General features: G+C 36.8%; 1 protein-coding gene and 2 long non-coding RNA genes across 3 annotated transcripts in view; 1 reads left to right on the forward strand and 2 right to left on the reverse strand.

Moving 5' to 3' along the window:
• LOC129236455 (uncharacterized) overlaps positions 1-25,655 on the reverse strand; it is a 111,716-nt gene that overhangs the window by 61,065 nt on the left and 24,996 nt on the right. The gene's annotated exons all lie outside the window — the stretch shown is intronic.
• On the forward strand, positions 5,335-13,604 carry LOC129236454 (probable cytochrome P450 6d5). Its single transcript, XM_054870849.1, has 6 exons — positions 5,335-5,900; positions 8,871-9,023; positions 12,541-12,737; positions 12,813-13,046; positions 13,110-13,352; positions 13,426-13,604. Exons 1-6 carry the CDS (start codon positions 5,371-5,373, stop codon positions 13,602-13,604), a joined length of 1,536 nt encoding a protein of 511 aa, XP_054726824.1. The 5' UTR covers positions 5,335-5,370.
• On the reverse strand, positions 17,531-18,780 carry LOC129236456 (uncharacterized). Its single transcript, XR_008581670.1, has 3 exons — positions 18,585-18,780; positions 18,096-18,222; positions 17,531-18,026 (listed from the first exon to the last, which is right to left on the reverse strand). It is a non-coding gene; the product is annotated as an uncharacterized LOC129236456 (long non-coding RNA).

Consider the following 25,655-nt stretch of genomic DNA (forward strand, 5'->3'; position numbering starts at 1 on the left):
TCAATTTCCGGTACTTAACAAAGACCGTAAAGCACGGAGGGGATATCTTGAAAGTTTGGGGATAATTTTCTTAGAATGAAGTAGAACCAATAGTGAGAATGAATGGCAATATGGATAAGTTTGTTTATATTGATAATCTGAAAAATGCAATGGAGCCATATTCCTTCAAGTCCATGCCACGAAACTGGTTATTCATTCATGATAACGAGTCTAAGTATGCAGTGAAAGTGACGAAAAATTGGCTTTCCGTAGAAAAACTGCATTTCTGGATTGGCTAGCACGAAGCATCGAACTTAACAGCATTAAAAATCTATGGGAAGATATTATGGTTAAGGTTAGGCAAAAAATTAAAATGATCCTTGGCAAGGAGTACAGGATGCGTGGAACTCTATTCCTTTGAAGAGCTGTAAAAAGTCAATAGAAAGTTTATCTCGCAGGTGTGAAAGAATTTAAAAAAATAATGGATACAAAATACTAATGAGGTAAGTAATTAAATTAACAAGCTGAAATAAAATAATAGATTTGTGCAAAAATAACTATTTTACAAGGATATCAAAAAAAAAAAAATCATCTTATATGTTATTACGGGGAAGAGCGCCTTTTCTCCATTAATAGCTGTATACAGATACATATATGTATGTATGTATATATTATACTTAGTCCTGCCATAAGTTCTGTTACAATTTAAGTCCGTTATAGATATGAAATTCGTATACTTTTATTAATGAAGTTAGTTTTATTTAAACATGTAAGTATTAAAAAAAAGAATATATATATTAGGCCGGGTCGATTTGTGGGGAGGCAAAAAAATCACCCATTGCTCTGTGAAAATCATATTCTAGGGAATCAAATAAGAAACTTTGCCGAAGGAACCATACCTCTAAAAAAAATTCTGATGTCCCCCAATTTGGGTCGAACTTTTTAGTTTCTTTTCTCAGAGAAGAATAGAATACGATTTTCACAGAGCAATGAGCGATTTTTAAATCGATCCGCCCTAATATATATACTTAATTTTCATTCGGAATGGTCACCTTTTGATTTTACACAAGCCTTCAAACGATCAGGCCATTCCCCCATTGCAACATGCACGGTTCCCATGGATATTCTCCAAAGTTCTGCGAGGTCTTCGACAGGCCATGTTCTCCAATTTTGACCACAAACTGTGGATTCAGATCTGGACTTCCAGGAATATTGTTTTTTTGCCTTAGGCCGTCGCCTTATGGGCTGGAGCGGAGTCTTGCTGGAAGATACAACCCTCTCCATTGAGGAGAGTACTGTTCAGCTGCTTCACCACGTCTTCTAAGACATCCTCCTGGTACACTTTTTCGCCGGTCTTAACCCCTTTTTCGCAGATATGTGGAGATATAACGCCTTTACAAGGCACTCCCTACCAAACCATTACGGAGGCTGGATGATGGCCACCGTGAAACCTTGTAACAACATTTCTTTAGAAATTTTAGCGTAGATTTTGTCGTTTTGCTTTTTAAAAAACTTCTTCAACAGTGAAAATTTTCTCATTTGTGAAAATAATATTCTTATGGCCGTTGAACGGGACTCTCTCTAGTCTAATTTTCTTCAAGCGCGTTGTCAAAAGATGACTAGTTGAGTAATTAGTCTTGTCATGAATCTAGTCGATTCGGTTGATCGTACGGTAGACTAACATTCTGGAAATATTAAGTTTTTCGTAAGGAATTCGTAAATATCACTCGCACTTTTACCACACTTACAAATATGTAATGCAATCACTGCAATGCGATTTTCCCCACTCCATTTGTTAAAAAGAGAAATTCGCCACGAAACTGATATAATTTATTAGTAGACAATAGTCCAGTCAAAAGAGGATTTAACTTCATAATTTTAGGAGGATGCGAGTTTATGGTTTTATTATGTAAAGCCCATCACTGTGAACTTAAATTTGAGTTTTCGGGGTCGGGGGTTGTGTCCCGCGGCCGCCATCTTGGAAATAAGGGTGCAACTAGTTTTTGCGATTATCTCGTGAATTTCGAAAGTTACGAAAATTTTGTAAAATACTTTTTTGTAGATAATAATATTATCTACAACTTTCATTCAAAACTTTTTTTTGTAAAATTAATAATAAAAAAGTTATAAACAAAATTACGCGAAAAATTAAGGGATCAATTGTTTTAAAGCGTAATAACTTCTTTTTTATAGATTTTATGGAAAATATACTTTAGAGCTTTTTTATAGAGCATTCTTTTGTGAACATTTTTGTCTATAAGTTTTTTCCGCTATCTTTATTTAGTCGTATGATTTTGAGCTGCTAAGCGGAGCAACCAACACATTAGCGAAGCGCGTACATGATTACACAGGCCGACAAAATTTAACCAACATTCAGACCCAGAAACCAGACTATATATTTCCGAAGGTTTATGATGCGCTGAATCCAAATCTGGCCTCAGAATTGCTCTATCTGCTCTGGTTTTCGAGATATCCTAACCTAAAAGTGCAAAAAACTCCATTTTTGCCCATATTTGAAGTTATGTACCCTTGCAGATGTTTTCTTTTACCAAAATTAAAGGATGGCATCTTTAAATACAAGCCTTCTTTTTTCAAATGGCGTTTTGTTTGCTCAAATATCATTTTTTTCGCAGAGATATCGCATTTTGAAATTTTCATGTTTCGAAATTTTCCTACACCTGAAAATCGATTAAGATAACATAGACATGATATAGTCGATTACTAATTTTCTTGAATTGAGTCTTATTTTTCTTAAAATTTTGTCTCACACCATAAGTGTGTCACACACAGCCCTAACCCCTAGAAACCACCCCTATCGTACCGCGAGCAGGCTAACCCACTTAACCGCAAGCAGGCTTACCCACAAACTCCAAATTTACATACTATTAATCCATATATATCAGGCCCTCAAGCCCAAGAAAATTAGTAATCGACTATATCATGTCTATGTTATCTCAATCGATTTTCAGGTGTAGGAAAATTTCGAAACATGAAAATTTCAAAATGCGATATCTCTGCGAAAAAAAATGATATTTGAGCAAACAAAACGCCATTTGAAAAAAGAAGGCTTGTATTTAAAGATGCCATCCTTTAATTTTGGTAAAAGAAAACATCTGCAAGGGTACATAACCTCAAATATGGGCAAAAATGGAGTTTTTTGCACTTTTAGGTTAGGATATCTCGAAAACCAGAGCAGATAGAGCAATTCTGAGGCCAGATTTGGATTCAGCGCATCATAAACCTTCGGAAATATATAGTCTGGTTTCTGGGTCTGAATGTTGGTTAAATTTTGTCGGCCTGTGTAATCATGTACGCGCTTCGCTAATGTGTTGGTTGCTCCGCTTAGCAGCTCAAAATCATACGACTAAATAAAGATAGCGGAAAAAACTTATAGACAAAAATGTTCACAAAAGAATGCTCTATAAAAAAGCTCTAAAGTATATTTTCCATAAAATCTATAAAAAAGAAGTTATTACGCTTTAAAACAATTGATCCCTTAATTTTTCGCGTAATTTTGTTTATAACTTTTTTATTAATATATTAATTTTACAAAAAAAAGTTTTGAATGAAAGTTGTAGATAATATTATTATCTACAAAAAAGTATTTTACAAAATTTTCGTAACTTTCGAAATTCACGAGATAATCGCAAAAACTAGTTGCACCCTTATTTCCAAGATGGCGGCCGCGGGACACAACCCCCGACCCCGAAAACTCAAATTTAAGTTCACAGTGATGGGCTTTACATAATAAAACCATAAACTCGCATCCTCCTAAAATTATGAAGTTGGCTATTTTTTTCGTCTCTTTTGACTGGACTACAATGCATATGAACAAAAGCAAAAATAACAGAATATTTTTCTGTGAATTTATTCTCGCCGTATACATTGTGTAAAGTGCACACCACATATTGACAAGTTTTGACAATTTATTTTTTTTTTTCAATAATTTTTTTATAAAACTACAGATTTTAACAGGAAAGCACCCAAAACCATCAGCAGGAAAATGGTCAAAAATTAACGTAATTAATATTTGAGCCATTTCAAACTTGCACTTTGCTGTAACAAAATTCAATGGACATACAGTTTTATGCCGCCTCCAAACGGAGCTTATTGTTTTTTTTTTTTTTGTTTTAAGAGGATCTTTTTCATAGCAAAAATACTCTAATTCGAAAAAAACCGTTTGGCGAATCGTGCCTACAGCGGAGTGCGAACCTGGGCACTGCCGAATGGTAGCCAAGTACTAGTTCATTCGGCTACGGCGTCCGAATAGAAACCATCCGATGGTCCACCCTGTATATGTATGACAACAAATCACAGCTGGTGGAAAGCTCAATATTAACAACTTCTACTTCGCTATAAAAGGCTTTAATGTTTTGCGGCGAAAGTCGAAGTCGGATACTACATGCCATACGATGCGTTAAAACATACTTTTAAATTGACAAATCTTAGCCAATAAAACTTGTAAAGCAACAATTAAATAAACAAAAGGTAAGATCAAAAAGTAGAACATTCTTGATAATGGTTTTAGGGGTGTTCAAACGGCAACCTTTTTTTACAAGTTAATTCAAATCAAATACAGCTGTTATTCAATGATACTACTGAAAAATTTTAGCGAACAGAGAAAGGCCTCCTTCAAGCTGCCCAAAACGTTATTTTTTTGCTTAATTGTATTTATTTATTTATGGATTGTTACATCGTTACAGACTATGATTACAATTTACAAATGATTACACTGTTTGTATAATATATGACGACATGGGGGATCATAGTGTAATGAATGTAAAGCGAATTCAAGCCGTGCGCGAAAAAAGCATAACACAAAGCAGTTTCCGAGTATTCAGATCGGTAAAGTCCTTGTTATTATGTTGAACACAAGCTAAAAGTGAATAAGTTTCAGGTTCTATCTAGTTTAAGAGGCCAATAAATGGAAATCAAAAGCACCACCAAAATCCAGATTTCATCAATGCTGAATAAAAGAAAGTTGGTACGACAACAAAAGATACGAGCGAAGTATCGAAAAGATGATTTTAAAACATTTATTAAGAATAAGGAATAAACGGTTTTTGGTCGGGCCATCTATAAAAGTTATCGAGATCTTCCTGTACGCTTAGCATATCATTGGAATCCCGTACTCATAGACATCATCAACTATTTAATGCATTATTGACATCATCATATTTGGCATAAAGAATAAATGTGTTAAGCCATTTTGTGAGAATCATTAGCCATCTCAGCTGAAATTCAAAAGCTGTGAACACCCCTTCAATACACAGATTATTACAATTTTTCATTAAACGAAGGTATAAAATGTAGCAACTTAGTGCAGAGTACCTCAGTTTCTACTACGCCTTGTAAATTCGTGGTTCTCGCAAATTTATTTTCGATTAAAATATGTTTTTATTGCTCTTAATTGCCGCTTGTACACTTATAGTTTTCTATATAAAATGGAATTACACATATTGGCAACGCAAAGGCTTTCCTTATCATGAGCCCAAAATCCCATTTGGTGTATTAGATGGAGTACGTAAGCGTGAAGTTTCATTGGGCACTGCCGTCTACGATGTTTATCGCACCACCAAAGGCAAAGTGCTTGGCATCTATCTAATGACACGACCCGCTTTGTTGGTACGCGATGCTCAATTGGCAAGGGATATATTGGTGAAGGATTTCGAAAACTTTCACGATCGTGGCATACATGTAGACGATGAAAAGGATCCACAATCGAGAGGTGGACTTTTCTTTTTAAAAGGACAGGATTGGAAGAATTTGCGTAACAAGCTCGCAAACTCATTTACGTCTGGTAAATTAAAGGCTATGTTTGGTACGATTGAAAATGAGGCCGATAAAATGGTAAACTATTTAAATATACAGCTGGCAGATGACGATACAAAACAGTTCGAGATGAAGCATATAATGGGCACGTGAGTAAATAATTCTAGTTTAGTATAATATATTATAGTTCTAGGAATTCTCGCTCTACATTTATGTCAGACCAACATCTGATATTCAATATACCTTTAATTACAAAATCTTTCTATAAAAACTTTTGTTTAAAAAGGCTATAAACATACAATGACAGATCAGAAACTAGCTCATGGGTTAACATATTCGCTATCAAAGGTATTTAAGCAGGACGTCATGGCAGACCAGGCAGAAATTTATTGGTTTTCGTCTGGTATTTTGCCATTGGGTATCCTAAAAACTCAAACACAAAAACACACATAACAACAATGCAGGAGCCCTGGGTCTTTACGGGCCGCCTCTGTGGCTTAAGCGCGTTGAAAGGGGCCACGTTATTATATGACAGGAGTTAAAGTAGACCTAGGACAGGTCGTATAGTATTATCCCATATCACTGTGACGGGTCTTGAGCAATTCTGTTGTCAAGGTCTGGTAGCGGCTGAGGTGTGTTATAGAGGTAGACGCGGATGGTCGAAGTTTGTGATTGCAACTAGTTATTTTCCTTACGATGCTCTGGAAGTGCCACCACCTGGGAAGGCCACTAGTCTCGTGAGGTTCTGTGAGCGGCGCAATCTGGGCATTATCCTATGTTGCGATGCTAATGCCCAATACAATCTGGGGCAGCAGCAAGTGGAATGGACGGGATTCTCGGCTATTCGAATTTATCGCGCCCTGTTGCCTAGACTATCTTAAACAATGGCACATCCTACTTTTGTAACTGCAAGAAGGCAGGAGGTGATTGATCTCACCCTATCAAACTCAAAACGTTGGTGGTCAATCAAAAACTGGAGAGTCCTTGCCGAAGATTCGTGCTCAAACCACAGGTATATTGAGTTTCTGTGTGACGAGGAGGCACAAATGCCATTGTCCTCTAGAAGCCCCAGAAAAACAAACTGGCAGAAGTTTAGGGGGGCGTTGCGGGCACCTTGACGTGACGACACCAAAACTTCGGAAAGAACAGGCTATTGAAAAGATGATTTTTCGGTGAAAATGCTCATCTTCGGTCAAACGATTGTCTGCCTATTGAGCGAACCGAAAACGCATTTGAAGGTCATTAGGCTTCAGTTCTTGCACCAATTGAACTTTGTAAGCCTTCATACCGAGGTCTTTATGTAAAATTCTCCTCAAAGAAGTGCGGGAAATGTTCAATTCTTGAGAACGATGACGAGTTGACGTTGTTGGATGTTCACGCACATTTTCGGCTACAGCAGCAATGTTGTCGGGTGTACGCACTGTAGGAGCACGTGCACATGTTGTTTTATCCATTAACGATCCACTTTCACGAACACGATTAACAATCTGTCTTGTTGGCAAATCTTTTTTTTTGGATTTTTTTTTCAAATTTCTCACAGTAGAAGACTCACCACTTTGGAAATAGGTTTTCAATATTTCCCAATTTTGTTCAAGCGCATAGCGTCCCATTTCGTAAATGTCAAACCTTTAAGTAAATTACGAACACATTTGACTTGTCATTTGTGTTACCATTCTAAAAAAAACTAGGTGGTTCACAAAACAAACGCTATATGGCCCACCCTGTAGATATTTTTTGGCATACGCCAGAGTCACATTTATGCGACCGGCTAAGCATTAGGCGTTTATCTAGCTTACTTTAGTACGTCTAAATGAAAATACAGTAGTCTTATATTTTCCTTTACCTATTGACATTATTTTGGCACCCAACGCACGTAAAATATTGAAGACCTTTTATTCTTTGAAAACATGCACAACATCTTAACCTCTCAGCAAGTTTCTTGGGAAAAAGAGTTGTTGTTGTTGTTGTAGCAGTAACTTTGCCCTGTCAGTGTAGTGTAATCACCGGTCGTCTTTGTCTAGCTCATCTAACGGTAGGCTCAGGAAACTTGCTGTTTCGATAGGTTCGGTCCAGAGGGAGAGGGGTGTTAAATGAGTGGGTTTGATGGGGCATGTGAAAACGCGGTTAGTGGTCACTGTTGTGCGGGGTGCCTTCAGTATCCAGAACGTGATTGTAAAAAGGTTACGCGGAACTCTCGGGGAAGTTGGAGTTCTTCGCCTGCAATGGGCGGTGGTTGGACTCCGATGACGGTATTCTGGCACGTAAGAAGGTGGTAAGAGTCTCCCGATGAATGTCGTTGATTTTCTCTCTAAACACTGTCTGGTCCAGTAAATGTCTGTTAGTTTTGTCCGGGATCTCGTCGGCGTATCCTGAGTGCCTGGGAGGTGGCTCAGGTTCAAGCAGGCTTCTGCATTGGGGAGACGTGCGTTAAAACCCTAACAGGAATTGCTTTCTGAGCAATTTCTTATGCTCCTTCACAGATAGTGCACGGGCCTCGCCATGAAGGTGTTGTATAGATAGTCAGAAGACATCCTGTCGCAGCACTTATGGCAGTGTTTTGGCAGGTCTGTAGCTACGTCCATTGCGAATCACTGGCTCCTGCGCCCAGGCAAAGGCAGATAGTTTAGATAGAGCAACACGTGGCGTCCCCACGTGCAAATCCAACTTACACATACATATACAGTTCGTCAAGAATATCTTTGCATAGTGAAGAAAAATTTTAAATTTTATCTTTGATCGACAATTCCAACAACAAATAAAAAAGCAAATAAAAAATTTATGCACATATTCCATTACTGACTTGTCTACGACTATTAGGCGCCAACCGTTATTAAATAAACACACATATTACAGAAACAACAACAAAAAAGATGTTTACTCTATTTAAAAAGTGTCAAAAAAATCTTTGCATATCTGATCTTTGCATTTCTGCCAGGAAAAAGTTTTTTACTTTTGCCGTTCGGAGTCGTCTCAAAACTGTAGGTACCTTCATTTGTGGAACAACTCGGAGCTCGGCCAAACACCCAAAAAGTGTGTACGCGCCAAATATAGTATATATAGATATATACTGTTTACCTTAGTAAAGTTTCAATCAAGTAAAGCATAATTTCAATTTTTAGGTATTCTATAGATGTTATTGCATCGGTGTTTTTTGGATTGGAAGTGAACAGCTATGAAGAACCAAATAATGAAATACGGAATGTTAGTCAAAAAGTCAATGAGCCTACATTTGGAAGTGTGGTGCGTGGAACATGCCAGTTTTTATATCCCAGGTGAGTAAGTTTTTTTTTCGTGCAGTATACAACAGCAACATATGCGATACCAATGCTCAGATGTAGTGATCTGGATCTGACGCCAGCACTACCAGCAAAAATTCAGATTTACAGTCCAGTTCACTTGATTAGAGGCATTATAGCAGAAAATGGTTATTAAAGCAATCGTATTTGATCTAGTAAGAAGGCTTTTTGATAATTCAAGTGGACTCTGCACTTTGATGAAAATAAGCATGCATCAAACTACACAGTCCTGCGAGGGTGAGTTTCTAGAATGGCTGTACTTGTTTCTTGTAGTTTTTTATGCGCTGAAAACGAATCTGACCTTCAAAATGCTCCATCACGTCAGGATTTTTGGTAAATGAAGCCTAAAAGGTCAAAAAATGGCCATTTTAGCCATTTTTGATAATTTTTTTTGGTATAGAAATTTTTTTTTCAATTTTCGACGAAAAGGTCGCATAGTACAACTCTTTAGCTTTAAAACCCATTTTTTAAAATTATTGTATGATTTTTAAAAAAAAAGTTATGACATTTTGAAATTAACAGTTTCAGTTACGTATACGTTGGGTATAACGTCTATTGGCGTAACTGAAACTGTTAATTTCAAAATGTCATAACTTTTTTTTAAAAAATCGTACAATAATTTAAAAAAATGGGTTTTAAAGCTAAAGAGTTGTACTATGCGACCTTTTCGTCGAAAATTGAAAAAAAAAAAATTTTCTATCCCAACAAAAATTATCAAAAATGGCTAAAATGGCCATTTTTTGACCTTTTAGGCTTCATTTACCAAAAATCCTGACGTGATGGACCATTTTGAAGGTCAGATTCGTTTTCTGCGCATAAAAAACTACAAGAAACAAGTACAGCCATTCTAGAAACTGAAAAAAGTTAAATTTCGCAGGCCTGTGCTATTATTCCATTGGTGTTTCGCAGCAGTAAAATTTCAGCGGTTGTAATATTGGTGTTGATTTATTGGTTCTTCTTGAAAATATTGGAAATTTTATTGTTTTTTACATTTATTATTAAAATCTTAATAGTTTGTGCTACCACCTTGTTTCTAAATTACTTCGTAAATACGTTGATGAATGGATTTGTACAAAATTTCCAGATAACCTAATGAAATTGCAGATCATGCCGTTTTAATGATTCGAATTAAGGCATTTTTGTCTTCAAATTGTTGCCCATTCTCATAAAACTTACGAACAAGCCATCCCATCGGTGGCCATGGTAAAGTTCCAACGTTCTGGGACGCAATCCAAATTTTGACCACACTTGAAGTGTGTACAGGTGCACTATCTTGTTGAAAGATCCAATTAATAGGTCCAAATTTTTTCACGAATCTCTGGGAAAGGTGATTCTCACAGAACTTTATAGCTGTTTCCTGTGACTTTGTAGTTTACAATTTTCAATTCGAACGCGCCATGGTAGGATATTGCTCCCCATACCATAACACAGAACTCCAATCCTTGCAAAATCGAGACTACATTCTTTGCGAAATTTATTCAAAGGTGTTTTTTTTTTGTTTTTGTAATTTTGTATGCTTTTTGAATTTTAGAACAGCTCTCCGAACGGTGGATTTGCTGGCTGCAACATTTACCATGTCTTTACTTTTTGCTGTTGCAAGGGCGCAATTTGATGCAATCCTAAGGATTTGCGGGATTCCATCGGTGTTAAAGCCAGCGCAGTTCTACCTTGTTCTTACATATGAGGCATCTTGTTTCACTTAAAGATCCACAACGTCTCTTGGAGGAACGCACACCAAGTTTCAGTCAGATCGGTCTATTTCTTTGTGTTTGGCATTCGTTTGAATCGAGGAAGTCTAATGATTTTCCTTTTCCATCACAACAACGCACCAGCTCACGCCTTAGTAGCTGTGGTTGCAAAATTAATGCAAATAGAGCTCCATGTCGTATCACAACCCATCACATTTGTTCCCCAATTTGAAGACATGGCTGGCGGGAAAATATTTTATTTAATCGAGGAGGTGATTGCAGAAACGAATGGCTTTTTTTTAGACTTGAACAAATGCTATTTTTCGGAAAAGATCAACAAACTAGAGCAGCGTTGGACGAAGTGTATAAGCCTAAAAGGGGACTATGTCGAAAAAAAATGGTGTACCCCAAACATTTAAGTATATTAGTTTTTCAAACGACCAGCGTATATGTACGAGTATAGTGTACTCTCATTTTAGCAGACACGTAAGGGACTAAAAAATTTGTCCGCTTATGAGAAAAGTGTAAAAATTTAACAGTAATTTGTGACAGATCTTTAATCTTTAATCAATTTACTTCCAAAACTAGAAGATACATATGTATGTATGTACACATAGATATTTGACAAAGTAGACAGAAAATTGGTTAATTTAGAAAAATACGAGAAATGCTAAAAATAAATTTTGCTATGCAAGAGTTTAAAAAACTCAGAAACTTTAGCTTGGCGAGCTTTTCCGTTAATTTAAACATCTCTGAGGAGTATTTCAAGATGCAGCATAAGAGGTACATTAGAAGTAACCAATACAACACTTTTAATGCCGCTGTGATAGTAGGAAAAAGCTTTTAGTTTATTATAGCTAAATAATTTATAATAATTAATTTGCAATAAATTATATTATAAAGAGAAATTAACTTGTCGTCAGTCCCATTTTCTATTTCACCTGTAGAAGAGTTGGCTAGCAATTCTTGAGAACAAATGACTGTTTAAGTATCGATATTTTCAACTTAGATTTTGTCCTGAACAAGATAAATAACGTTGGAGAACTGAAGCAACAGAGAAATTCAATCTTGATGTAGCCCCAAAAATGGAGGCACCTACAATTTTTTGCCGCCTAAGAGAGGAATATGGTTTTATGTATTTCACTAAGCTTATTTTATGTACTTGCCGATATTTTTGGAATAATATGAATATTATAAATTTAGCGAGGCACGTTGGTTAATATCGTAAAGAAAATTGCTATCGCCAAACTACCAGCAACGGAAAGTAAAATTTTTATTAGTGGTCATCTGCAAGAAATATTGTAAATATTTCAATACAGTACGACTAGGCGAAAAAAATTAAAAATATTTGTTTCTAAGTTTTATGAAAGAAAGTGAACGCCCTATATTGACTATGGTATTTGTTTATTTTTTAACCTCAATTATTTGATTACAAAAATGTAGTTCATCCTACTAATTTTCACCAAAATTCAAACTTTTTACTCACAATCTTTAGATAAAATTGTCAGTATAAAATTGTTGAAATTTTGATCAAATGAGTACACGTATATAGTAATTTTAAAAAGTTTTAACAACAGAGGGTACATTATGAACAGAAAAGCAACCCAAAAGCACTACCAACCTGTTTAGTTATTACATTTCTTTCACGGATTTCGAGCTTCTCATCTCCAGTGGATCAATCTATGTATTTATGAAAACAAACTGTTAAGCTCCCCACTTAGGCAGATGACCAAAAAATATACAGTATTGATTTGGCATAATTTTTCTGTTCCATAACACAGTTTGTTGCTTTGCCTTCTCCTCAGTTTAGAAAAGCTTTTCTTGCGTTTGGGTTGGCGTGAGGAGGCTCCCAACATGATGAGGGAAATCGTAAAACGAACTGTACAAATGCGTGAGGAGCAAAATATTACACGCAAGGATATGCTTCAATTGTTAATGCAATTACGGAACAAAGGTCAAATTAGCCCTGATGACAATGATTGGTCCGCAAAAGTTGGCAAAGGTATGTATTTATATGTGTATTTACAAGTTTTCAAAAATTTTCTTTATTTTCAACTTTCTTTCTAATTTCCACCAGTTGCACCAAAACCTATGTCCATTAAAACAATCGCCACGAATCTTTTCCTTTTCTACGTGGCTGGTTATGAAACGACTGCCTCCAGCGCCTCTTTCACTACCTTTGAGTTAGCACACTATCCAGAGGCGTTGGAAAAGGCCCAGCGCGATGTTGAAGAAGCACTAAAAAAACATGATAATAAGTTTACATATGAAGCGATTCAGGATATGAAATACTTAGATCTCTGTGTAATGGGTTAGATCAAGCTGCAATTGTTCAAATAAAATAAGTGTTCAAATATCTTTTTTTTCTTTACAGAAACAATTCGCAAATATCCCGGCTTGCCAATCCTTAATCGTCAATGCACTCACGACTATCCACTACCGGATAGTGATTTAGTGATTAAAAGTGGTACACCCATAATTATTTCGCTATTGGGTTTACATCGTGATGAAAAATATTTCCCGGATCCTATGCGCTGGGATCCAGAACGATTTGTGAATAAGAATTATGATCCTGCTGCTTACTTACCGTTCGGCGCGGGTCCAAGGCACTGCATTGGTAATTCCACAAAATTGGTATAATCCCGCATAATTATTGAAATACACTAATTACTAATTTTTCTTCACAACAGCACAACGTATGGGTAAAATAATCGTAAAAGTCGCCTTAGCGAAGCTACTTCTAAATTTTAATATCGAATTAAGTCCAGTTCGAAAAGAAATTCAACTTGCTAATTTTGGCGTACCACTCATAGCCAAGGACGGTATAAATGTGCGGCTATCAAAGAGGAAGCCAAAACAGGGCGCATAAATTGAAGTACAATTGCGTTCTGTTCATGTACTCTGAAATTAAATGGAAAGGTGAAATTCCTAATTTTTTACTTTGAAGGGCACGCAATAAATTTGGAAGAATATAGCTACTAAGTTAAGTCACCTTTTTTGTTAACAGCCGTACGTATAATTATGTTGGAATTTAAATAAAGATTAAAAAACCAAGATATACATAGTATATATATATATACATTACCCGGCTGGTTTTTGCACCAAAAAAAATTTTCAAGGGATTGAGTCATATGTAAAAAAGTAATTTCTCCGATTTTCGTAGTTAACCTATGAAATCGAGATATAGCCTATCGAAGTTTGAGATTGGGCCTTTAGTAAACAAATATTTTTATCAATGTTTGTAAATAACTAAACAATTAAAAATATGGTCGGTATTGATCCGTCTGTTTCACCTATTTAAATAGCAATAGTGTGATGAGTCAATGATCAGATCTTCGAAAAATTAAAATCTTTTGATATGCATAAAAAACCAATTACTAATTAGTAATACTATCTAATACTTTAAATTTCCTTTACTTCAATATTTAACTTGTTATGTAAAAAATCAAAACACATAGAGTTTTAAAAATTTGGGTTCCTATCAATAATTATGAGCACTTTGTTTGCTTAAAAATTGTGATCATCATAGTGCCGATTTACACACGGAGACATCTGGAAGGGATACACTGGAATTTCTCTTTTCATGTTTCATTCGCGAGCAAAATTGTTTTCGGCAACATTTTGACGTTTACTAGTTAAGCATCTTCTGGTTCAAATATATTCTACAACCCGCTAACCTGTAAAGCGGAGAACGTTCAAGCACGTTTTGATATCCATCATAACCTACTGACGTCAGAGTCAAGCAGCTGTGGAATGTAAACATTGGATATCCGCTTAGTTTGGCAGCTCGTATCTATTGCTTTGTGGTGAAGTTGGAAGAAGTCTTGTGAGAAATTTGAATATTTTAACTCAATCGTAAATACAAGAAGCAGATTCTAAAACAGACATAAGTGGACGCGATGAATACCAAACTAAGAAAAGCCGTTCTATTGTTTCTTGCAAGTCAGGATTGATTGCTCTGGACTCGCAGTCTATTGAACTAAGATTTGCAGTGCAAAAGTGTCAACAAGAGTTTGAAATGCATAAAAAGATGCTAATGTTTCATCATTCTCAAGTTGCAATTTGGTCAACATTAGCTTTATCGAAAGTAGTGAGTCCGAGAAGTACATGGACATACGTAAGTAAAGATGAAAGACATAAAGTACTGTAGGTCTTATCTTTAAATAAAACATACTCTTCAGGGTAGACACGCCACTTTTTATGAAAAAGATGTTCCCTTGATGACTGACGATGTCTTTAAAAAATACGTTTCGCATGTCTCGGGCTACTTTCCCAATCTTGTGCGAAAAGGTAAAAGGTATCACCAAGCGAGATATCTGCTTTAGGTACTGCATACCACTGGAGAAGAGAGTTGCTATCGCATTATATACACAGCGATCTTCCGCGGAGTATGAGACAATAAGACGTCTCTTTGGTGTTTCTAAGGCGAGTGTATGCAACATGTTGCAGTCATTCTGCTGTGAGGTGTGGAAAGTTCTTACTCCTGTTTATTTGCGTGGAAATAACATTAATGGCGAACGACTGAAACACTACTTTTTTCTTAATATCCCTAAACCTCTTATCCAGTATCCAAAATACCTTTTATTGCTTCGCAACTATTCAAGAATGCGAACACGAAGTCGCTCTCAGTAACAAGTCGCTCTCAAAACTAATATATGGCATTGTATTGATATCAGAAGCGTCCTTACGTTCAAATTATATTACAAAAGATCATTTCCGGGGTGTGATAATAACATACACTTAACACACATAACACTTCTCGAACCTGTTAAACAGTGATAGCTGCGCATGTCACAGAGAATGTGAAGATCCCTATACCCCAATCGTTGACGACGGAATTGTCGTTCCGCTACCCGACCATGACGAGGTGAGAATTGAGATAACTCGGCTAAAGAACAATAAAGCCGCGGGCGCCGACGGCCTGCCGGCTAAGCTTTTCAAACATGGCGGCGAGGAGCTGGTAAGGCGCATGAACCAGCTCCTATGGAAAATATGGTCGGATGAAAGCATGCCTGCCGATTGGAATTTAAGTGTGCTCTGCCCAACCCATAAGAAGGGTGATCCTGCAATCTGTGCAAAATAACGCGGGTAAGGGATAAACGCTAAAAAAAACACTTTTTTCATGAATTTATTGTAGCGAAACGGTTCAAGTCAGTTTATTAAAAGTTGTTGCATATTATAAAGTAACATTTCAAGAATATTTGATAAAATTTTCATGTAAAAATATTGCAAAATGAGCGAATGAGAGCACATTTACGTAGACGTTCCTTTCAAAAATACATTTTGCAGTAGTCAGCATATCTCAGCGTAGAATCATCTGAAATCAAATAAATCGAATAATTTAGTTAAAGTATGAGTTAAACTTCCCCCCAACGTTTATTTTGACGATTTATTTTCATTTTCAGCCATTTGGTAGTCGTTTGAAGTAAAAAGTGATTTTTGACGAAAAAATGCCGCCATTTTGTAGGTGTAAAACCACCTTAATATAAAAAAAAAATGGCGAAAAAAAAACGTTGGTAGGAGGTTTTTTATATGTAAAATATGTGTGCAAAATTTCAAAAGGAGCGGTTGAGTAGTTTTCAAATGCCAATGACTACGCACTTTAAAAAAAAAGGTTCGAGAAAACCGGGTTTAAAGTTTTAAGTTATCTCGGCAGATGTTTGAGGCGGCTCGGCTTTATGCTCTATAACTTAAAAAGTTTTGCTCGGATTGACTTAAAATTTTAACACGGTATTTTTGAAATGTTTTACTACAATAACATGCAAAAAAATCGATTTTTATCCCTTACCCCTTAACCTGATGTTGGAGAGGATCGTACGAGCCGCAGAACTTAATCGCTCAGGCACAATTTTTTTATAAAAGCGTACAATTGGCGTATGCCGATGATATTGACATCATCATTGAGTGTTTGAGAGAAAGGTTCTGCGAAAGATTTTTGAAACTTTGCACGTTGGCAACGGCGAATATCGCAGGCGATGGAACGATAGGCTGTATGAGCTTTACGACGACATAGACATAGCGAAGCGAATAAAGATCCAGCGGCTACGTTGGTTGGGTCATGACGTCCGAATGGATACAAACGCTCCGTCTCTGAAAGTATTCGATGCTTTACCAGCTGGTGGTAGCAGAGGAAGAGGAAGACCTCCTTTGCGTTGGAAAGATCAAGTGGAGAAGGACTTGGCTTCACTTGGTGTGTTCAATTGGCGCCGGTAACACGAAAAAGAAACGACTGGCGAATAGACGACTGCGTAAAAGGCTTTGAGGTCCTAGGGTTTCTCCAATGCTTTGGAGCTATAGACGGATGCCACATCGATTCAGGACCTCTGCAAAGGACTATACGGACTACTACAATTTTAAGGGGTGGTATTCCACAGCAATACTGGCACTTGTTGACTACAGGTTTGTAATTGAAGAACTGTTTCTTAAAAATGTATACAATATTTCTTCATTTGTAGATATCGCTTTCATTATATAAATGTCCGGTGCCCTGGTCGATGCAATGATTCAATAATTTCCGAAAATTGCAAAATGAAAAGCGCTTTACAGAACCACATCTTGAAAGAGAAAAGCAGAATAATTTCTGACGTTAAAATTCCCGTGGGCGTCATAGGTGATTCGGCTTTTAGATTTTCGGAAACTTGAATGAAACCCTACCCATTTAGCATTGATCTTCCAATGCACGATAAAGTGTACAACCAGCAGCTTTTGGTCATCTGAAAGCACGCTTCAGACGAATCGGGAAGGGAATCGACAATTATATAAAAAACGCTTCCTTTATCATAAAAACAGTATGTATCTTGCACAATTTTTTGAATTCCCACAACGACAAAATAAATCAGATATGGGTCCAAAAGCAAACTGAGTATGAGAGGAGTCGCAATCAGCAACAACCGGAGTATACAGAGGCCATTTTAACAATGATGCTGAACACATAAGAAAGACTATTGCAACGTTTTTATGTACATAAGTATTCCAATTTGTTAATCGTGTAAAGGCTGTTCGAGTTTTCCTTCATTTCCTCCAAAATAATATTCCTGTTTTCATCTGCAGTCAACCTTCTTCGTAATGTCCATCACTGTGACTTGTATTTCTTTAATTTCGGTCAAGCCTTTTTCTAGACATGTAGTCGAACGCTCCGAGCAGTTAAGAATCGATTCCTGGCTCATTGTTTTATTTGTTTTAGGTTCAGTCGGAGTTGCTGGCACTGGAGATGGCAGCGATGTTCTGGAGCTCACTGATGCCTCCGACCCAAACAGTGGATCGTCATTCGCATCACCGTCATTGTCCGACACTATTAATTAAAGAAGTAAAAAACAATAGAAAATGGGAAAATATATAATACAGTTCGATTTTATCTCACCAAAATTATTTACATGAGGTACGTGAAATTGACAGCCTTGCTGTCGCTTAGAATTGAATGTACTTCCGAGTAGTAGGACCAGGAGGAAGAAGCTCCGCCCGAAAACCCCATTTTCTTTTTTTCGTGCCTGAAATGAGATCAGAGTTTTGCTACAAGCACACTGCTTTGACTTACAGTAAATACAACGGATATTCGCACTATTTATAAGCTTATATCCCCAGTTAATAATGACGTACAGTAGCGTAGCGCAACTCTATGAATCGTAGTATTGGGCGTCGGCGACATTTATTCTTATTCGGACTATCCTCGTGCAACCAGTGGATTGCTTTTGTATACCTTGCGCCTTTTTGAATTTGTTTTTTTTTTTACGTTTGCCCTGGATTCCTGCGATTCATTGTTATGCGTTGCACTACCATACGACTGACTGGGGCTTCATAAACGGGCGGGCGTTCCACATTGTTAAATTTTAGTTTCGAAGCAATTACTTACTTATAGCGGTTTGTAAGGTTATGGATTTCATCCCTTAACTCCAAAGTTGAAAACCCCTTGTCTTTACTCATTTCGCCTTCCATCCCCATGAAAATGCGGCTGTTCTTCTTCGCGCATCTGAAATTATTCACTCGGTCTGCCCACAACTCTAATACCATTTTTTCGGCACCACTTCGTTCTTGGTTTCCATTTTTTCACACATCTGCAAGCACAATAAAGAGTTTTGATTTGTATTCAATCAATTTATTTTAGAAATTTACTTACGATTCCATTTTTTCGTATTTTTCTTATCCAATTGTTAAAAACTAGTGTCACAATTTTTTGGCGCATTCCCAATAGAACTAAGTAGAGCTGCATTTTTTCGCACTGCTTTTCCAATACAACTCAGCTACTCCACCAGGTTAACTCCAGGTTAACAGCTAATCTACTTTGGAACTAGTTTATCTTTTGTATAGATAACCTGGTAGGTTAATACCTAGATTAGCGAGTTAACCTTGAAATTGGAGATAACCTCATTAACCTTATAATATGTAAACATGCTAAACCGCTGCGTAGGCGGCGCCATTTATATGAAGACGTCCACATAGTCAAAGTTGACCAAGGACAACACTAGAGCGAAACGTAAAGATGGACAACTATCATTTTTTGCGTTTGTCGTCCAAAAATTTTAAACCAGAGTAAAGTTTAAATTGATTTGAATTTAGAGAATGTAGTTGTTTTATAAGTAAGAAATTTTACTAACTTTATTATGCATAATCTACTCGTTTTCCAGCTTAAAGCTTTCGCTGCCAAACATTTATTGTAGCAAAGTTTTATGTAGACGTGTGAATAACGTCTTAGCGCGCTAATAGATGTGTGAAAGTAGGACAGTTTTTGTTGCGGGCGTGTGCAAGTGGAAGCGGAAAATTTAGCACGAGTACCTATGAAGTTCCTAGCTCTGCTCTAGACTTAAAATTTCAAATCTTATTGTAAGGCTTCATTTCGATGCAGATGAAATAAAAAATAGTTTGATAATAAAAAATATATATTGGCGACTCTGTAAACACGTCCTTATCATTTATCTAATTCGATGTTTGCATTCAGAAAAGCAAAAAGCAATTGACCTAGCGACAAAATTAAAACACAATTACAGGATGTGTAGCGAGTTGTGGTACAAAACGACGATGACGTGTACTGCGTTATCACAATTGGATACTTAAACGCAAAATCTACAGACGATCTCTCAGAATTATAAAAAATATGCGATATACAGGGTGACCGATATGAAGTGCTACCGACTTCACACTGCTTGTATCTGTAAAACAGCTCATGACATCAACGTCAAAATTGTTCTAATGACAGTTCAATACATTGTTTATAAGCCATCAAAAGCATTTGCGTCTCAGTTTTGTTGAATTTTTTTTCTGTGATGGAATTCAAACGTAATAGTGTGATTGCGTTATATTTGGCTACAAAATCACAACCAGCCATTGTTCGTGAGCTCAGTCACCTCAAAGTGAATAAAATGTTTGTGTATCGCACTATAAAACGTTACAATGATACTGGTAGCATTGCAAAACGCTTTGGAGATGGACAAAAAAAAACCGCAACAACACCAGAAATGGGTCGGAAAGTGAAGGCTCGACTTGAACGAAATCCACGGCGAAGTGGAAGAAAAATGGGCAAAGAACTGAAAATATCGCAAAACAGCATTCGACGCATATTGAAAAATGAACTCAAGGTCAAGGCTTACAAGTTCCTAAAAGCACACGATCTTTCACCCCAGCAAAAAAAAGTTCGGTGCGAAAGAGCAAAGAAGTTTTTGCGCTTGTACGAACGTGGCGAATTTCCTAATTTGGGTTTTCTGATGAAACAAACTTTCCAATTGAGCAGTTCATAAACACTCAAAACGATCGTGTTTACTTGACCGAACGCTCATACGAGAATTTGAGCCGACGTATGGCCACTCGAAGCAATTTCTTCCAAACTTCTCTGGAAAGAACATTTCACGTTGAAAAGAAATGAGGTAAAAAACAGATTGCGACAACTATACTGGCTACTTCGCAGACGCTTTCAACTGTCATTGCTGAATAAAACCCTTATATACTGAGTTGCCCACATTCGACGGTTGCCCAGGAAAACAAAATTTTTTTGATGTTAACGATAATAATCATTTCATTTGGTTCAAGTAGATTTGTTGGCATCACTTTTTGAATACTCAAATGGCCGCCTTGAGCCTGTTCGGCGTATTGTGCCCGTTTTGCAGCATTTTCCATAGTTTTAGCTAACATTTCTGTTGGACAAGAGGCTATTTCCTCACAGATGTTGTTCTTGAGCTCTTCTATGGTCTTTGGCTTATTAATATAAACCTTTGATTCCCCACAAGAAGAAGTCAGGTGGCGTTAAATCGGGTGAACGCGGTGGCCAGTCAAAATCGCCATTTTTCGACATCAAACGACGAGGAAACAATTTCTTCAAAAAATCGATTGTGGTGCGAGCTGTGTGTGGTGGAGCGCCGTCTTGTTGAAACCAGAACTGCCTCATACGCTTTCGACGAATAATTGGCATCACAAAAGTGGTTATCATACCGCGATAACGCTCCTGATTGACGGTAACAGCTTGACCATCTTCATTTTCGAAGAAAAACGGCCCAATAATCGGTTTCGCACTAACGCCGCACCAAACAGTGACTTTTTCGTCGTAAAGAGGTACCTCTTGAATTTCGTGAGGATTTTCAGTGGCGTAAATACGGCAATTTTGCTTGTCTACCGTCCCATTCAATAAGAAATGAGCCTCATCGGACATGATGATTTTGTTCCAAAATTGCTCATGTCATCTTCAGCCATTTCGATGACTCTTTGGGCCCATTCCATTCGACGAGGCTTGTCCGCAGGCAACAATCTTTGCGTCAATTGAATCTGATACGGGAATAAATGCAAATCAATGCGGATAATTCGTTGCAAAGTGATCCGAGCAATCCCCAATTGCTGAGAACGGCGATTTTGGGATGTCCTTGGCGACGTCTCAACTATGCCCCATAGGGTTGCCAGATGGGTCCGTCGAATATGGGCAACCCTGTACAAAAATGTGATTGTGCCAATCTGGGCATACGGCATAGAAATCTGGGGAACTGCAAGTAAAAGTAACATTGACATTATTCAACGATTACAATGAAAAATACTCAGAACTATAACCAATGCACCTTGGTACGTCCCAAACGAAGATATTCATCGCGATCTCAACATCGATACAGTAGCAGAAATCATCCGCACACGCAGCACAAATCATATTACCCGTTTAATGAACCATACAAATACTGGCATGCGACAACTTCCATCAGCAGAAGGGGCAAACTCTAGGCGGCTCAAACGACCAACCCCAACTCAGTTGATAACTAGAATAATTTAAAGCTATGTATGTACATACATGGCCGCCGTAGCCGAATGAGTTGGTGTGTGACTACCATTCGAATTCACAGAGAGAACGTTGGTTCGAATCTCGGTGAAATACCAAAATTAAGAAAAACATTTTTCTAATAGCGGTCGCCCCTCGGCAGGCAATGGCAAACCACCAAGTGTATTTCTGCCATGAAAAACCTCCTCAAAAAGTATCTGGCGTTCGGAGTCGGCTTGAAACTGTTGGTCCCTCCATTTGTGGAACAACATCAAGACGCACACCACAAATAGGAGGAGGAGCTCGGCCAAACACCCAAAAAGGGTGTACGCGCCAATTATATATATATATATTAGGCTAGGTCGATTTGTGGGGAGGCAAAAAAATCGCCCATTGCTCTGTGAAAATCATATTCTAGGGATCAAAATAAGAAACTTTGCCGAAGGAACCATACCTCTAAAACGAATTCTGATGTCCCCAATTTGGGTCGAACGAAAAATCCCACTTTGCCCAATTTAGAGAATATTTTCATACCCGTTGACCGCGTACCGAAGAAGTTGATTGTATCTGTCGAGTCTAATTTTCTTCAAGCGCGTTGTAAAAAGATGGCCAGTTGAGCGACGGAAGGCGTTCATGTGGAGATCATCTATAATTAGTGTTGACATGGATCTGGTCGATAGTCATTTCCCTGGACATGATTTTCTGTTTTCTAAGAGAATTTTTTGCGAATTCTTTCTAGAGCGGATTTTATGGCTGCATCGGTTGTAACCACGCGAGGACGACTACTTCTTTTTCTGTTCATTCTGTTCATCTCGTATATGGACAAAAGCAAAAATATCGGAACTTTTTTCTGCGAATTTGTTCTCGCCGTGTACATTGTAAAATTTGCCCCAGAATTTAAGGCAAGACTAAATATATTCGATTTCTTTTACTGATAAGTAAATGACAGAATACTTATAAATGCAATGTGAACAAAATAAATGTTTAAAACACATTTAAAAACTCTAGATCTATTTACTCAATTACATGTATGTATGTATGTATCGTATATAATATCATCAGCCTTCTATATGCTTCGTATGCCCTTATATTCGCATGTACCACATTATTAAGGGGACAGATACCTGTAAAATTTGGAAAAACAAACATTTTTTTTTCATAAAATGTTAATATAATCCTTTAAGAATGTGTCAAAAAAATTTTAGAACGTATATTTAAGTATTTCTTATACATATTATAGATCGTCAACCGTGACGACTCTATTCTTTGCGTTCGAGCGCTGGGAGAGGTATAGTTACAGTTAGTAACACAAATAAGTATACAGGAGCCTGATTTATGGAATTGTTTGACGCTAACGTTTTCCTTAATATGTAATTAAAATATTTTACACATGGTAATTGTGTACTGGGATAAGCTTTCATATGCGCCTTAATTTACGCTTTGCTTTGTCTTTGATGCCAGCGAAATTTATGTCACAAAAGTTAGAATCCAGCAAACGATTGTTCAGTTAGCATAACATTTATTTTTACGTATTGATTAAACATCAATCAGTTTTGTGACATAAATTTCGCTGGCATCAAAGACAAAGTAAAGCGTAAATTAAGGCGCATATGAAAGCTTATCCCAGTAAACAATTAAAGCTATTAAAAGGAAATAATCAAAGTGAGTATAAAAATTTAGGGAAGTATTAATTTTTGCGACATTTTTAGTAATGGCACCAAGAGGAAAAGAGCTTTCTGATGATTTAAAAAAACTGATTATAAAATATCACAAGGAACATAAATCATTGCGAGAAATCGGTCGTTTGATAGATAGGAGTTTTGCTACAGTTCAAAAGATTGTGAATAAATATAAAAGTGCGGGGAGCACCATTAATAAAGAGCGTTGTGGGCGTCCACCGCTCTTAAGTCCCAGAGAAAAAAGCTTAGTCGAACGGAAAATCAGGACAAACCCCAAAATAAGTGCCTCCAAATTGAAATCTGAAGTTGAAAATGAGACTGGAAAACAATTTAGCACCCAAACTATTCGCCGGGTTTTACATAATGCTGGTTATCATGGGCGCAATGTTAGGAAAAAGCCCTTCGTGAGTAGTGTCAATCAAGGTAAACGGATTTCATTCGCAAAAGATCATGAAAAATATGACCAAACGTCTTGGAACCAAGTCATATTTTCTGATGAGTGTAAGTTCAGTATCTGTGGATCTGATGGCCGTGAAAAAGTTTGGAGAAAAGTTAACGCGGAATTGGATCCAAGCAATATGACCGGCACTGTGAAGCATGGAGTGGACTCTGTGATGGTTTGGGAATGTATGGCTGCGTACGGGGTTGGTATTTATCGAAAATATTATGGACCGATACTAAATTGGGCCTTGGAGGAACGTTTATCTTCCAGTAGGATAATGACCCCAAGCACACATCCAACATTGTACGAGAGTGGCTGTTATACAATGTGCGAAAGCAGCTGAAAACACCGCAACAGTCCCCGGATACCAACCCAAATACCGGCCAATACGTAAACATCCGATTCGAAATAAGGAACAACTGAAAAACGTCATTCAAGAGGAATGGAATAAAATACCACCAGCTGTAACTGAAAACTTGGTGAAATCAATGCCATCACGACCTAAAGCGATTGTAAAGTCTAATAGTTATTCATCAAAATACTAGGATTTGATTTTAATTATGTTTTTGATTTCACAAATTAATAATATGATGAACTGCATACTTACTTTTGAGTAATGAATTTGAATTTTGAATTTTTATAAAGTTTAATATAAAAAGCTACTATAATTTTTGGTTATTTTTTTAAATTTTGTCATTATTTGGATTAAATATGATTTTTGTATTTATTTCATTCATGTAAATAAAACACAATTTTGTTATAACTTAGGTTGTTTGAAGGAATCGATTGGGGGTAAATTGAAAACGTATCCGGTGTATACTTACTTCTGTTACTAACTGTACGATGCCGACTTTAGACGCGTTTTTCTATAATTGGCGTACATGATAACTCGAAAAGTTATTGACCGATCTCCCTGAAATTTTGCACACATCTTTTCTATGTGAATTTAAAGTTTTCGAAAATTTTTCGAAACATAATTTTTTCGAAGCAAAAATAATAGGAAAATTCGCCCCAAAATCCATGTTTTTTTTTGTGAAGCATTTTATTCCGCAAATTTATTTTCCATTTTTATTTAATTCATATAGAAATTAATAAACAAAAAAAATTTTGTTTTTTGTATTTTCAAATCACTGACGCCGATGCTACAATGACCGGCCATTGAGAAGCCCCGCTGCGACCTTCCTGGAAGAATTGAGTGTACATCCGCCATTATAAATGATTTAAATAAAAAAAAAATTATATTATTTTAATTTATAAATAAACTGTATGCCAATTTTGAAAAAATATATTGACTTGTTCATTTTAAATAATTCGAATGAAAATCAGGGAAATATGGCCGGTATCTGTCCCCTTAAATGTTTATGTGTTGTGTGTGACACGGAATGAATTAACTGATAGAAACAGTCCTACAATAACACAAATTGCAAGTTATCAATTAAATAAATAAAAGGCAATGTAAAAAATTTAAACATTCTTGATAACGACATCAAGTGTACTCACGCAACAGAAATATAAATTATAAATAAGTTCAGGAATATTTTAAATATTGCAATTAGATGACTTTGATAATTTAGGTTT

The sequence above is a fragment of the Anastrepha obliqua genome, chromosome 1 (assembly GCF_027943255.1).
Source record: "Anastrepha obliqua isolate idAnaObli1 chromosome 1, idAnaObli1_1.0, whole genome shotgun sequence".
Classification (NCBI taxonomy): Eukaryota; Metazoa; Arthropoda; class Insecta; order Diptera; family Tephritidae; genus Anastrepha; species Anastrepha obliqua.